The sequence below is a fragment of the Parasteatoda tepidariorum genome, chromosome 2 (genome assembly GCF_043381705.1).
Source record: "Parasteatoda tepidariorum isolate YZ-2023 chromosome 2, CAS_Ptep_4.0, whole genome shotgun sequence".
NCBI lineage: Eukaryota > Metazoa > Arthropoda > Arachnida > Araneae > Theridiidae > Parasteatoda > Parasteatoda tepidariorum.
The window spans coordinates 60,205,656-60,223,047 of record NC_092205.1 but is presented as its reverse complement, the minus strand read 5'-3'; the positions used below and the strand labels follow the sequence as shown (position 1 = coordinate 60,223,047).

The 17,392-nt window shown below is 27.2% G+C and overlaps 1 protein-coding gene across 1 annotated transcript in view; it reads right to left on the bottom strand.

Moving 5' to 3' along the window:
* Positions 1–17,392, bottom strand: part of LOC107456666 (BAR/IMD domain-containing adapter protein 2) — a 91,194-nt gene that overhangs the window by 26,525 nt on the left and 47,277 nt on the right. Inside the window, exons 4-5 of the mRNA XM_016074597.3 lie at positions 4,950–5,011; positions 1,236–1,307 (exon numbers count right to left, since the gene is read on the bottom strand). Coding sequence (XP_015930083.1) covers positions 1,236–1,307; positions 4,950–5,011 — 134 coding nt within the window. The remainder of the gene's footprint in view (positions 1–1,235; positions 1,308–4,949; positions 5,012–17,392) is intronic.

Here is a 17,392-nt window from a genome sequence, read left to right as displayed (position 1 = left end):
TCAAATAAAATTTTTAAAACTATCACCAACAGTTAAAGTTCACTTTAACTTAAATAATAATAAAATCTGTTATTTGCTGAGACAATCTATACAATAAAAAAGTTAGGACTTTTTTGGATCCAGATAGACTAGACAAAAAGAAATGAAAAACTAGTCTGGTATTACTGTCAGGTTGATATAAAAGATTGTAACTATCATTATTAAATTGTTAACATTTCAAAAATGTACTTAGGCAATAACAAATTAGGCAATCGGCAAATCTTATACTTGATAATTTCATGTATTTGGCAGCAACCAAATTAATGAAGCTTTAAACTTTTTAAAACAAATTTAAAGTGTTGAAAATAGAGATCCAGGAAAAAACTTGGTAGTGTTGTAAATCTTTGAAAAATTAACTATTGAAAGTAATAAATAGTAAATTTCCAGATTTTGTCTCCATACTTAAGGCAGGTAGATAGGAACTTTATTTAAGTCACACTCAAGCTGCACAATAAGACTATTGTTGACAGTCTGGGAAACATCCCAGAGGATGATTCGAAGACATGCCATCACTTCTGCTTTTGCAGCCAGACGACCTGCGTGAAGTTAAATTTGCTAAAATGAACAGCTAAATTTTTTTAAATGTAATTGCCAAAATGGTGGGTGAAAATGTACATTTTAATAATGCTCTGCAATAATATGAAAACATATTTTCAAATTTGAGAATTAATATTTGATAAAAAGTTAATAGAGCTTTAAAAAAAACAGAAACAAAGCATAAATCTGTGTGAAATTATTAAATAAGAAATGTAACATAACTTTGTGAAAGAAATAGAAAACAAAACCCTTGAATTTTTAAAAACTTTTGACTAAAACAAAGTAATAGATTTATACCTACAATAAAACTATAAACAATTGTCTGATTCTTCAAGTTAACAAAATCTTAAGTTTTAATGTTTGACAATATTAGAATATTGTACTACCACAAATACACAGAAGTATATAAACTATACATGAACCAAGAAAACCAAAATAATATCACAATTCAAGAATCACTATGAATTGCTTTAAAATATCACTATGCAAGAATCAAGTAAAATTAAATAAAAAAATAGTTTAAAGTTAATAAAACTATTTAAATATGTTACAAGTTAATCAGGCAAAGAAAAAAAATATTCATAGCAAATACACACAACAAAATCTAATCAATATAAAAAATTAAGTAAATAAATAAAAATCAGTCTATACAATATTACCCCAACAAGCTTAGTATCTTTTTCTGCAGCTATTTCCATTGGCTCAATGAAGTCAAATTCTAAACTTTTAATCTAGAAGAGTAAAACAAAATACAAATTTTAAAAAAGAAATAAGCAAATAATTTTACTAGTTCATAACTAGTTTATAATAATCATTCAATCTTTAATTAACAATAGTTTCATGCTAGGAAATTCATGATGAGGGGGAACAAGATCAATTTTAATACTCTATGTTAAAAAAAGGTTAAGACATTTCGCTAGCGATGAAAATATATTTTTCATGAATAAATAATGTCGGTTAAAAAAACTTCTCAATTAAAGAACTTTTATTGCAGATTCTCAAAAATTTTTTTCACTTTATTAGGTACTGTTTAGATATAATAAATTAAATAGAATTAAGTGATTAATTTCAAAAGTCCCTACACCAAAAAGAACATCATTTAAACATACATAAACTAAAATTTTACAAGTAAAAAAAAATCATAATAACAATTTTGCAACATAAGAGCATAAGCAGAACCTATCAACATGAGCATATGTTCTATTTAAAAGAGTTTATACATATTTTTCAATTAAAGAAAAAAAGAATTTTACACAAATTTGAATTAATGCTTTCCCAATTGAAGTGTCAAAGCCTCTATTATTCAGACACTTCAACAATTTTAAACATCAATTGAAAACATTCTCATTAAAAGCAACAAAAGAAATGTGATTGCAATAAAGCTCCAATTATCCGAATTGATTAGAAATGGAAAGTTATTGAATTAAAAGCAAAGAATAAGATTTGGCAGTTGATATGTTTGTCATTTGTGTTATCTTTTGCTCAAATCACTCATCCATTTGTATAAGTTATCAAAGCATTTATATAGTAAACTCCTAACATTTTTATAGTTTAACAATTGAGTGATCATATTCATATTAGCAAGTAGGGTGACCTGGGGTAATTATTGATCAGAAAATGCAAACATCTATTTTGTGAAAAAACTATTCAAGATAGAATTTTAATATTTACTGGAAGTTTGAGGCTATATGAGATGAGTCCTATGCCACCTTCTTTTGTTTGAAAATCTAATTAGAATTTAAAAGATTTTAAGTTTTTAGTGATCAGGAATTACCCCTGGTCTTGATCATTTCTGGGGTAATTCCTGATCACTTCTGGGGTAATTACTGATCACCAGTTTTTATTGTAAAGGGGCTGTTTAAAAATAATTATATAATGGTAATTAACAAATAAGACATCAAGTTCAAACAAATAAACCAAAAAGATATGTTTAAGCAGCTAATAAAATNTTGTAATGTGAGGTAGACTTAGTAATAAAAGCTTAATTCAAATGGTTGACTGAGATTTTCTCAAACAGGTCTACTTGTAGAGTTAATAAAACCTATTTAATTCTATATTTTTCGAGCTGAATTTAAAATAGTTACATTAAACTTAATGCTTCATCAACTCTTTGGATTCACGTAATAGTGATAACTGCTTTAATTTATTTACAATTTTATTAGCTTGTAAGAAATTCAACGATTTAGTTTTTATTGTATTTTATGCGATTTTTTTAAACGAATAACGCATATTCAATTCAGTGAAAAACATAATAAAATTCAGAGTAGAGAAAAATCCTAGAGGGTAAGAAAATTTTTCAGTAAATCAGAAAATAATTGAAGGTGTCATAAGAACGATAAAATACCATGGCAGCTGCTTTACTTAGAACAGAAGAGCAGACATTTTTTTTAACTAAAAAGTATCCATTAAAACGTAATTAAAACGCAAAAAATGTAATTTAGGGGAGCGACTGCTTTACTTAGAACATCAGCAATTTTTAACAGTCTGATGGTAGCATTAGCATATTTTTTTATTTCTAACCAATGGATAATATTACAAAAAAGTTAGAATTTGAAGTATTGATCTAATGTTTCAATGAGAAAAAGAAAATTTTTAAAAAAAGATTATTTTCATTCTAATTTTACTCTAATATGGACTTTTAAAACTATTCAACTAAATTTAATTTGGTTATCAAAAAAGATTTTTAAATGTCTTAGTAATGAAGAAATAATAATAGTTCATTTTGAATAAATACATAATAATGTACGTTGCTCAAACTAAAAAATGGACCACCATTAATAACTTTTGATCCTATTGATCGGATCTTCACGTTGTAGGACTCAATCTTAATGGCTCCAGGGGGTAACCTCAAATATGCTAATTAATAAGAACAAACAATATTTTAAGTTACGAAATCAGACACAAAAACGTACTTTCTTTGAATAAATATATTTTTTCTAGAAAATATGGTTCCCATAGTTTGGTCAGGAGAGGGCTCCAAAGTTTGGACCCCTTAATGTTAATTTTACTTTTTACGTATTTCGTCATATCTCGAGAACTTTTTAAGCAAGTTGAAAATATTTTGCTCGCACAATTGTAAAATTCGTTTATCCAAAGAAAATTCCAGGCAAAAAATTATTTTTAGTGATTATTTATTATTTTTTTTAATTATGGTTGAAAAAAGTTTGTATTGCAAGATATGTAATTTTTTACATCATTTTAACGTGGTTAACTTTACATGGCAAATTACTGAATTTGAACAAATCGGTTGAATAGTTCTTGAGAAATCAAATTTTAAATATCCAACTCTTTTAAAATTCAATTTCTCATTAATTTCGACCGATTTTGCTCAAATTTTGTATTTTACAATATTCTTTAAAATTGCATACTTTAGAATTCAAAATTTGTCCATTATGAAATAAAATTATAAAAAATAATAAAATATTGCTAAAAGTTATTTTCTGCATTGAATTATCAAATTTTATAACTGAATTACAGTTATAAAATTTGTTTGGATAAACAAATTTTATAACTGTGTGTAAATATTTTTCAATTCGCTTAAAACGTTTTCGAGATATGATGACATACGCAAAAAGTAAAATTAACAAAATTCAAAAGTTTCAAAAGGAGTTCAAAATTTGGAGCGCTCTTCTGATCTAACTACGGATGTCAATATTTTCCTGATTGCAGTTACCCCTTATATTTTGGGAGTCAGAAGTCCGAATCCGACGAAAAAAAGGTATGTTTATTCAGAGAAAGTACGTTTTCCTGTCTGATTTCGCAATTTAAAATATCGTGTGCACTTATTAATTAGTATATTTGAGGTCACCCCCTAGTCCCATATAGATTGAGTCCTAGAACGTGAAGATCCAATCAAAAGTTATTCAGGGTGTTCCGTTTTTTTCTTCTTCTTTTGCGCCCAGTAGAGTGCATTAAAATGCGTATGAAGGCCAAATTGTGCTTTTATCTTATTTTTGGAAATATGTTTTAGCTTTGCGTTGTATTATTTTTCATGAAAAGAGTAAGAACGATATTATTATTATTACATATTTTTGTTCATTTATTTTTTCATTTTGAAATTTCATGGCTGTGTTCTCTTAATAAATACGAGATTCAATTTTAAAAATTAATTTTAAAATCAAAATGCGCCAAATCTTATAACTCATTTCTATAACTATTTACATTTTCAAGGGGAAAAATAAAGCTAAAATAAAAAAAAAAAAAAAAAATTTTAAATAAAACTTAGGTGATCATTATTTACCCCAGAAACAGAGTGATCGTGAATTACCCCGGGTCACCCTATTACAGTAAGAGACAAACAAAATTGTTATTGCACCAATTTAGCTGAGAAGAGAAAATTTGTCTTTAAACTAAAGTAAGAGAAAGATACTTACAATATTAGATTGTTGAGCTAATATTTCCTTATTTACATCTACAATATTATACAATGTTTCACCTGAAAATGAAAAATTAATAAGCATGATCATTGAAATGTCTTAATATATATTTAAGTTAAGGTTGGCAACCATAATTATTGAAATGGCTTTAAAATCGTATTAAAACTAAATATTTTAATTTTAGAAAAATGTTTTACAATCGATATAGAAATTTGCATACTAAGTTATGCCTGGCATTCTCAAAATATTATTAGGCAGAGAAACATCAATGAATAGTCTACTGCTAACATTGCGCTTCATTATTCTCATGAGAAACCGATTTTATTTAATAATTAGAACAATTGTGATTAGGCACTTTCGATTTTTGATAAAAATTTCCCTTAATTCACCCTGTTTTAATTGTAGTCAGAAAGAAGAATTATCTGGTTTCTGTTGTCCAACTTGTATAATACTTTTCACTTCACGTCTTTATTTCATCATGTATGGATAAAAGTCACATACATTTTTGCCACTAATACTTTCATTTTCTTAAGGAGCATTTTCACTGCATGTGATTTGCATATGATTCAAAATGATTCCTGCATGTGCGAGCAGCTCTTAGTATACCAGCATTTTCAACAAATGTGGTTACCACACTGTCAAATACCGTAGAAGAAATATGAGAACCAGATTGCTGAAATAAATTTCTTCGCGAAAATTCAGAGATTCATTCAGAGATCTCTCGACGACCACCGTAGGTGCGGCTACCGCACAGAAGGCACCAAACATTAAGACAATACTGTCGGGTTCGCTATAGCCTTTGCCTTTTCCTTTCCTATGCCTTTATTCGCTAGGCCTTTTTCTTGGCTGGCTAACATTATAATGTTAGCCAGCCAAGAAAAAGGCATCTACTTTTTATTCGACTTATTTGAGAAAATTCATCTTTATACCTACCAAATGGGTTTTACACATTTTATCATTTCTACTCAGTTTTCTTTGCAACTACCAAACCTAATTTGTTCTTTGAAATTTTCAACTTATCGTTTAATAAATTTAATTTCGTAACTTCATATATTAAATGAAGCAAAACATATATCAGTTATTTAAGTTTCGTAAACAAGATTTAATACACGTAATTATCACACAATGCTATTTTTAAATTTTGGCGAAATATAAAAAATTTTAAAAAAATGTAAAAATTTCCCCGATAAGTAAATGAGATAAAGTTGAAAACTGCTTCATTCGCCCTTTCACCAATCCAAGCCGCAGAGGGACGAAATTGCAATAAAATGGTAAAAAAACTAAAAATGATGGAGTGGACTGATAGTTCATAAGAAAACAAAACTTTGCAAATGAATTACTAAAAAAATAATCAGAAGGTAATCTGAAATTTAAACAAAACTAAAAGCATGTACAGTGCACAAAAGAAATAAACGGGCCAGTCTGCATAACTTATGATCTTAATGGTTTGAGAGAGTGATATATCGCATATGTAACCAATTAGTGCAGACAAATTTTGAGTTACGAAACCAGACGCAAGAAAGTAGTTTCTCTAAATAAACTACCTTTTTACCGACGGATTCGGATTGCTGACCCCCAAAATATAGCGGATAGCCACAATCTGAATAATATATTCCCAATAGTTTGGTCTGAAAATTGGACCACTTACTGTTTTTACTTTTTGAATATTTCTCCACAATTCGAACACATTTTAAGCAAATTGAAAATCTTTTGTAAACAATCATAAAATTCGTGTATGAAAAAAAAAATCATTCCAAAAATATATTTTAGTAAATTTTTATTTTTTATTTAATAATAGATAAAAAAAAATTGGAATTGTAATCGTAATTTTTTTTTTTTTTTTTTTTTTTTTCGAAAGTAATTTTATACTTTAGCTTAAAAAATGCAGTTTAAATAGGAAAATACAAAATGTTTGCGAAATCGGTCAAATAGTTCCTGAGAAATCGAATTTTAAGTATCCGACTTTTTCAAAATTCGATTTCTCTGGAAATCTTCGACCGATTTCGATCGAAATTTGTAATTTTCAATGCGTAATTACATTCGTATAATGAAGTAGAAAATTATGTACCTTACAATTTAAAATTTTTTTAGACTATTATTAAATAAAATAATAAAAAATTAGAAATATTTACAAAACCTTATTCTTGCATGAATTCTCTCTTGAGCAAACTTTCTTCTTCCGCTCACTTCATACTATTGGGACCATATTTCCCAAATTGTAGATATCTCTTATATTTTGGAGGTCGAAAATCCGAATAAGTAAAAAAGGAAAAAAAAAGGTATGCTTTTTGTGGGGTATTTCAATGATACATTATTCTGTTTTGTTTGATTGCGTAACTTAAAATATCATCTGATATAATATTTTTAATTTAAAAGCAATCTTTATAATAATAATTATAAATTTATAATAACTCATTGCGTGCTATTCCAACTTTTTGTTATGTCGTTTTTAAACGCTCGATTTTTTTTCTGCTGTAATACATGACACGAAGAACAACATTAATGTAATTGCTATTTCAAAAATAAGTGCTCTTTAATTTATTCATCCAAGAGCATCAGGTGATGCATACACCATGCATCAAAAATTGAATAAGCAGTTTGAAAAAGAAAAAAAAAAGAACAAAAACAATTATTACAAAATGAATTCTTTTTCGTTCGAAATGTTGATTAGTTGCACTTGTTCATTGGATCACAATTAAATACAGGAATATTTCTTAGCATGAATACAGCAATAAACAGCTAGTAAAGCAAAAGGTGGTCTTTAAACTCTTAGCAAAAAAATTTATAAAAAAAAAATTTATATTGTAATTTAAAAACACCTTTTCTAGTACGTTGTACTTCAATTTCTTAAAACCGCTTAGTTACTTAACTATTTTAAAACATGTTTTATAGTAGTAATTTAATTCTGTAAGAGTATAATAAAATCTCTATAATCAAATATTAGTTTGATTCCATTTAAAAGACAGTTTTAATTTTACTATGTAATTTTTTTTTTTTTTTTTTAATTTTCCTTAAGGAAATTCGTAACAAAAACTGGCTCGATTTTTTCCTAATTATTTTCAAATTTATTTTGATAAAAAGTAAAATTTCCAATAATTTATTTATTTATTTTTTGATGATGATTAAAAATAATGCCTGTTGTACAGACCTCCTTATAATTTCTGACCGACATAAAACAGAATAGAAAAGTAATTTGGAGTCAAAAGAAAAATAGGAAGAAAAAAACTGTTTCAATAATTTGATTATTAATTCAAGTTTTTTTTGCACATTTATTCAAATTTTGTTTTCGGTTTTCTAATTTTTACTGCGACTACGAATGTTTAAGTTTTCGTGTAAATAATTAAATACGTGAAGTAAAAACTTTTTTTTTCAATGTAAAAGGCTCAAATTTAAGCTGAATTTTCTAAAACAAAATTTTTAAAAAAAATCAACTAGTTTAATGATAATAAAAGCAAAGAAGAAGGAAAGGGGGGGGGGGAACCTCTCGATACACAAAAAGAACCCACCAGACAAAAGTATTGGGATCATATTTCCCAAATCACAGTTAACATTCGGTGAGGTATCTAAATCAATCTTACCGATGAAATATAAGACACCTCTTTTATTTTATCGGTAAGGAATCCAAATCCATCAAAAAATACCTATGTATGTTTATTCAGAGAAAGTACGTATTTGGGTGTGATTTCGCAATTTAAAATATAGTCTGCTGTAACTAATTAGCATAATTGAACCTTCTGAATCATTAAGATAAGTCCTAATACGCGAAAATCAGATCATTAGATTAAAAGTTATGGGTGTTTTTTTTTCCTTGCGTATTGTACTTAACAAAATTTGAAAAGATTTGGAGAAATATCTACAGAAAAAAAAGTTAAACGTTCGCTTTCTTATTTGAATTACATATTACTTTGCACGTAGACTTTTTTTCCCTCTATTCAGTAAGGTTTTTAAGAAATGTCCGTTTTATGGAAATCAGAAATTTATCGAGCCTTATGAGAATGATATGTTCGTAATAACAAAAACAAGAAACGCTTTCTTTTGTTAGCTGCGATCGCGTTTATGTCTTGCCTTAATATAATCTCCTATTATACAATTTACGCTTACAAAAGGATCGGCTGCGCAGCGTGATGTCTTAGAAAGAAAAAACTTCCCAAAAATTATGTGCCATTTGAGGAACTTTTCTACTTGATCAGCAATTTAAACGATTTCCTGCTGTAACCATGAATTGCACTGTCGAAATTAATGGTTGGAGTTAATGTACAGTTGCGCAATGTAAAGTGCCAAGATCTAAGGTCCGCTTCAGAGAGTGAAAAGTATTATTTTAAAATGTCTTATGAACTTCAACAAATAAACAGCGAATTATAACTTTAAATAAATAAAAAATCTGCAATTAACTATCTGAATTCCCATGAAAGTCTTTCGAATAATTAGTGTAATTACGTTAAATGGCATTTAAAAGTCCATTAATCTTGCACGGATTTTTTGAAAAGTATGTTTAATTTATTTAGGTTGTAAATAATGGTAGATAAATTTAATTTTTAAAATTTACGTGTTTTAAAAATATTTTCTTTTTGTGCTACGCGGACAACGGATTTATCATAAATATTTTGCTTTTATGTGGATAAAAGTGCTCTTTCGATGTGTAGAAGATAATAAGGAAATCAAGACTTTTCACTGGTATAAAACTCTAATTGTGCAAGACCTTGAGAATAATTGCGCTAAATTGTATTTACTTTTAATATTACTATTTAGTAAATGTCTTTATTTCCTTTTAATTTTAACTCAGAATTTAAAAAATTAATTTAATTTTAAATTTTTAAAAATTTTCTTTTAAATTTTTTCAAATCAATTTTGTTTTATGAAATGTTATATTTGGTTTCCAGTAGAATCCTCGAATTACAAAAGAAATAATAAGAAAAAAAAGATCCCTATTTAAAAAGCAGCTAGGTGAGAAAAAAAAAATTAATAACATTTTTTTTCTGCTCTGCAAATATTTATACGATAAAATGTGCATACATATTTAAAAGAAACGATGGTCATTATTTGTAACGCACCATTTGGGAATGTGATTTTTCCTTTTTACTTATAGGCTGAAACATATAGTCTTATATGAGGGCACAACAGCCAAAAGCAACTACACTGGGCAAAACTCAAAACATCTTTTTGTTCCCGATTTCAAATTAAGCACGTAATTTTTTAAATATCTTTTTAATAACCGATATTTTGTGACATTATCTGCTTGGCAATAGATAATTCAATCTTATTATGCATTTATAAAAATATTACTAAGAATTCTGAATTTTTTCCATAAATGATGAACAAATTTAATTACATTAATTCTAACATTAAATTTCATATTTTCAAAGTACGTTTTTCTGTACGTTTACTGTACGTTTTTCGTACACAAAACTTAAATTATGAAAATATTAAAGGAAGTACTGAGAATTTGGTTTTTAAAAACAACAAGTATACTTTAAACTATAAATTTTTAGGAGGAAGCTTTACTACTTTTGCAACACATTCGTAGTACAATGTAGATTATTAGCCAAAATGACGCCACATTTATTCATTTACCTGTATTACAAAACAGTATCAATTTTATACATTATTTATTCTATTGTGCTTAAGTAACTGAAATGCAATTAAATGGAATAATAAACTTGCAATAAATTGAACATTCACAAATTAGTAAAGATCTTTTTAAAATGGAAATAGTGAACAAACGATGAAATTCTTTTTAGAATGAAATAAAGAACAAATGATAATATTCTTCATAAAAAGAAAAGCTAAACTCAGTTGCGTGACAGCCCGTGAAGGGTCAAGGCCTACTGTGCCCATTCCAATTTTCTTGACCATGGGCTCTGAGGTGTAGATGCAGATCTTCCGTTTGGGAGTTCAGCCGCACGCAGAACCCCCAGTGTTTAGTCCCCAAGCATGCGTGGTACGCCTCTTATCGCCCCACTGAAGGGATGAAAAACTAAGTCAATCTTGCTCGAACAGAGGATGGAACCCCGAACCTGTGGCAAGGAAAAACGAAGCGCTACCATTTAGCCACCGGGCGTCAAACTATTAATCAACTTTATTTTGCTTTAAAAAAATTAGGCAATTAATTATTTTAAGCAGCATTTCTTCAAAAAGTTAACTTATCGTAAATCTTTACAACTCAGAAAAAAGACATTTACTTCACAATTTTGCATCATATACAGCTCAGATACTTTTACCGAAATTAAAAATGAAACATTTTATATGTTGAAATTAATACCAAATTAATTCATTGTCCTCTAATGTAATTCAAAAACCGATTTCTGCACAGTTTAATTCGAATACATTTAAAAGGTAGACCTTTTTTTTTTTTTTTTTTTTTTTTTTTTTTTTTTTTTTTTTTTTTTTTTTTTTTTTTTTTTTTTTTTTTTAATATATCGCTTTAAGCTTCTTTCATTTGCATTACCAACAAATTAAAGAAATTGCGAAAAATCAAATAGTTTACGCAAGATGCGGCTGTTTATTTAGTAGTGAGGTATCATAGATAAATCGGTAAAAAAATTAAAAAGAAACAAAATAAAATACGAAATAGAAGAAAAAAAAAGAAAAAAAAAGAAGAAAGCAGCTTATCATTAACGCAAAGAATTACATCATTTCTTTTCAAGACATTTGAATAGACAATTATCTTTAGCATCATTTCTTCAAAAAGTTAACATATCATAAAATTGAAAGCCTCAAGGATAAAAAACAGCGTTTATACCTAGTAGAATAATTTACACACCTGCACAAAATAGAAGTGGGAGACATAAAAATTATATAAAAATAAAATATTGTAAATTAATGGTGACTTAACCTTCGTTAAAAACGCTATTAGAAAAGATAAAAGAAAATTATCTAATATGTACTAAAATAGCTTAAGCAAATACTAACTGAATACTAAGTTTTAAAAGCTAAAGTTAAAGAGGAAGAAAAAAATTAAAAAAAAAAAAAAAAAAAAAAAAAAAAAAAAAAAAAAAAAAAAAAAAAACGATTGCAACAAGGGACCGTTCATATATAATAAGTAGCTGTAATTTTAAAGGGCCTTGATATCATAGTCGTTGATATGATCATTGTTGTAGACCATCGGTATCTTTTAATGATAATTTTGATAGCTGGTGGGTGAGTTTTGCTTTTGATAGCGATAATAATTCATTTTATTTCCGACCTATTTTTGGGTTTGTGCGGTATTGATTTGTCAATTTTTTCGTGATAAAAAGCTATACCCCCCCCCCTCCCAAAGGAAAGAAAAAGAACTGCCGTTAGCGACAATGTTTCAGAAAATTTTGCTGCGTGATCTGTTTTCTCTCTTAACCCGAAAACTAGCAGATTAGAAAATATGAAATTTTGAGGTATATAAAAAACATTTAGAGGTATATAAAAAAGTTTAAGACCAGCTTGATATTTAACTGTTACTGATGAGGGCACAATTTTTTGCAGTAATTTAGTTCCCCCCCCCCCTTTTTTTTTATTATTGCGTATATAAAATCGGCGAAAGCTAGGAGCAGAATGATGATTTATTTTATTTTAGTGTTTTTATTTTGAGTATGTCTGAGGTTCAAAACCTTTTCTAAATTTCCAATGAACTTTAGAAATCGCAAATTCGAGATTCAATTTTTAATTTTTGGCATTTTGAGATGGAATTGATTGAGTTAATCTTGAAAAATAAAAAACTTGCATTTTTGTAACTTTTTTGAAAGATAAGCAAAGCCATAAAACCTGTAACATAAATTTTTATTTTATTTATTTATTTATTATTTTGAAATATTGCGATAAGGAGACTCAATATTTATTAATATAACTTTATATAACTTAACTAAATATAATTAATATAGATAATATAAATATATATAATAAATAACTAATATACGTGATTAATATATATCACTAATATAAATATATATAACTTTTTGTTTATTAGGGCAGAAAGATTTTTAAAATTCTTCTCAAATTTTATTTTTTCCCTTGTAAATATGATTTTGCGTTGTTCTTTATTTCTCGCACTTAAAATAAATTCTTCCAATTTTAACCGGGTTTTTTTTTTCAAATATTTTTCGCAATCAAACTGTATCAGCAGGTAAAATTTTTGAGGATATAATTAACAAGTTTTATATTTGTGCGCAATGAAATGTATTGGTAAGTATTGATCCACGCAAATATCTTACAAATTTCTCTTTGTTGTTTTATCGTTAATAAGTCCACTGTGAAGCGGATAAGTGAAATAGGGACAAAACAATCTGAATAGAATTGTTCAAACCGTTATGAGGTTTCACGAACGATAGCAGCGTCATAGTCTCCAATATATCTGTATATAGCCTGTGTTTATAAGGCAGACTTTTTTGAAAAACAGATAAATTTTTTAAAAAAATATTGAAAAACTAATAAACACGATGGGAGCAATGAAATGTATTTAACAAACAACATGTGTCAACTTAAATCATTGGAAATTGGGAGCAAATAAAGTAAAATAAAAACTAATAATGCTAAATAAAAATGCATGATTTAGTCATTAACAGTATCATTATGGTGAGGAAAGTTTTTTTTATTTTTTTTATACGTAATAGTGTTGAAGAAGGGTAGTTTAAAATTACAGAGGAAATGTTTAATTGTAATATTAATAATTTTTAATTTTATGAACAGCACGTCGTGATGGTTACCATTACTATGAATTATTCTTGATCTTCTTATGAATTATTCTTGATCTTGATCTTGAGAGGAAATGTTTAATTGTAATATTAATAATTTTTAATTTTATGAACAGCACGTTAATTTTATGAACCATTAGTATGAATTATTCTTGATCTGTTTCGAGTGCCTAAAAAGATAACAATTTTTAATGTACACCAAAAATAAATGAATATATTAACGGACATAGATAAAAATGAACAGTTTGTTGTGATTTTGTTACAAAGCCAGAGGTTTTATTAATCCAGTTTTAAAATTATTTTCGAAGTAGCCCGGAAGATGGCGCTTTTAACTCAGAAATAAACGATAATGTTTGCAAAATAATTAATTATCATTATTTAATTAATCGTAAATTTAGCAGCTGGCCTAGCAAATATTTCGGTTAGTATGGTCTGTTAGGCTAAAGTACAATATTTTATATAAATTGTCGGTAGCGTCATCTGTTGACGAACTTTGAAACATTCCCTTCCTCCTAAGCCGAACGTTACAAATTGTACACTTCTCTCTTCCTTTTTTTTCTAATTGATTTTTTTAAAAATTCGGTTATTTCTGGGGCAGCTGGTATCAATTGAATATTAATAATCGTAATAATATCGGAGATTAAAACCGAAGGAATCAGTGAATTTTTGTAAAGGTTAATTAACAAGTAAGTTACTAATAGGTATTAATAAATAAATAATTAAAAACTGATCAACAGTAAAACAACAGTCTGCCAGCACTTTTTTTTTCGTTTTCTTCTTTTCTTTTTCCTTTTCTTTTTAAGACACTTTTAAAACAAATAGCTTTCTTTTTTGGCATTTATTCATTCGCTGACAAGGGTGATAAAGTTCTCAATGTAATTTAAGCAAATTCAACTAATTTCTTTTTAAGTGATGGCTATTTTAAATAATTAAATAAATTATCTGAATTTACTTTTGCCGGCTAAATGGTTAATTATATATATATATTTTATGGAGATATGATTGAGACAAAAATATTTTCTTTTTCAAAATTAAAACAGGATTTTCGGTACCCTAATAAAACTAAACAAAAAATAAATACAAGATTCAAAGTTCCTCAAAGTGAATTGCATCTCAGTTATGTTTACATCTTAAAAGATATGAGAAACCGCTGGCACACTTTCTCCAAAACAATGGTTCATATATCATATGAGTCGGCATACTTTAGGAGCCATGAAAAACTTTTCCTACTTACGATGCGCAGTCACTTCTCAGTTGTTAAAGGTGAAGTAAAAATATGATGGAAAATCATCGCCATAAATAAACATGAAACTGTTTAGATCAATGGAACGTGTTTTCCTAGCTGAGCAAACTTCCTCTAAAAATCTGAAAATTAAGCTACTTTTTTTTCTCCTAAAAACTCCGCACCCAACGAAACCGCAAAAATTACTTTTATTCCACAAACCAATATTTTACGGGAAAAAGTAATAATAAAATTGAATTGAATTACAGCTATTCCTAAGAAAAAACACAGTTAAAAATATTGGCCAATGAAATTATCGTTAAGTGAAGAATTATTCTTTTTATTTATATCTAGGAGAAAAGGGTCACTCACTTCCATATATTAATATCATGTACGTAAATTTCCAATATCATACTCTTAATAAAAGAAAAAAAACAATCTAAATCATTTTCGTTTTTTTTTTAAGACAAACGATATTTATTGAATATTTCACAAGTGCCATGATTTTGGCAAATATTCGTTTCTATTCAGTAAAACAATTTGATGAACGAAGAGGGATTATGTTTTTTTTTATTTATATCTGGAAGGAACAGGGTCTCTCTGTACCATATATTAATATCATGTACGTATGCAAATTTCCAATATCATACTCTTAATAAGAGAAAAAACAATCTAAATCGTTTTCGTTTTTTTAAAACAAATGATATTTATTGAATATTTAACAAGTGCCATGATTTTGGCAAATATTCGTTTTTATTCAGTATAACAATTAGATGAATGAAGAGGGATTATGTTGTTATTTTTATTTATGTCTGGAAGAAGAGGTTTATTCGTTTACATTTATTAATAGAATATAGGCAAATTCGCAATATGAAATTCACAATTCTGCAAATTCATAATTCTTAATTGAAGAAAAACATTCTACATAGTTTTCATTTTTTAAAACAAACGACTGTGTTATCGAAATTTTCATAAGTGACACGATTTTGTCAAATATTCATTTTAATTCAGTATAATAATGTTTTTGATAAATGAAGAGGATATACGCAGTATGTTAGTTAAAATTCACTCTCCCTCTCTAAAAACATAAAATGTATTAAATGAGGAAAAAATGTGCTTATCACAATATTGCTTAATCAAAACAAAAGTACATGTTTTAAAGATCATAGGTAAAGCTTCAAAAAGATTACATTTGTACGGAGTAAAATTTTTATTAATTATAAGAAACTGAAGCCTGGTCTATCTGCAACAATATCGAAAATAATTTAATCGCTTTAATTTTATTTCTAAACTCAATATTTTATTGAAAAAGTGAATTAAGTTCTTGTAATAATTTAAATGGTCCTGTCGGCATAAGAAAGTGTCAAAAAAATTGTTTATAAAATTTCTGATTGACAGTTTTCTCTATCATTGACCAAGTAAATCGTAAAAAAAAAATACCGTAAAATATGGGCAACATATTCTAAAATATCGATATTTTTTAAACATCGTAATAATAATCGAGCGTTATATTGGGAATACCACGTCTTACACTAAATATCAAATAAGCGATAGTTGTTGACAGTGAACATCGAGATCATTATCAACAATTATAGAGTTCGATAACGTCGTGATCATTATTGATTACGATAAACAAATACGATAATACTAAGAAAATTATCGATATTTAACTATAATTCTCGAATACTATACTATCGCGCATGTTGGAAGTAAAATTATTTACTAGTGAAATAAGATTTATGTTAATTAATCTATGAAACATCGCAATATATCGAGAAATATCGATATTCTATGACGATTTATGGCAATTTTAATCTTCAAACATAATATAGAACTATTTTATTTCTTCAGGTGACCATGCTTTCAAACATGAAAATTGATTGTGTTAAAAATAGAACTCAACATATTCACTCTTAATCGTTGAACATAGTTCATTTTTTGTAAGTTAAATGTATGCATCAATGTGAAACAATGTGTTAAGGTAAATTGTGAAGATAAAAAAATATAAACTAAATTTTTGAAAGTTTACATAAGCCACCATTTCTAAAAGTTCTGATCACATAATTTCGAAATATTTCATCAGATTTGATGTATTATACATATTTTACAAGGTTATTATTTTCTTAAATTTGTTTTACCAGTGTCGATAACTTACGATTTTATTCAGTAAAAATTCTAAATTGTTTTAACACTTAAAATTATTACTAATATATATAATTATAATTTAATATATACAATATATAATTATAATTATAACACTTCAATGCGACAAAAATAGTTTTAGTTCTTTCCCCATTTTATAATATCCTATACAATTAAAATTTTAAAATTTCATTATAAGTTTTTAGCAGTTAAAACAAATGTTCTTAAATTTCGCATACGTAGGCTCAGAGCAAAGCTCTGTAGTGAACTAACGCTATTATTATGGTAGCAACACTGTGCAGAACTTAAGTTCATAAGAGTACGGAATGTTAAGTGAGAATGTGAAATCTTTTTAACATTATATAGTATTTAATTGTTGTTGTTGTCGTCAGCCATTAAGACAGAGGGGGTTCGAT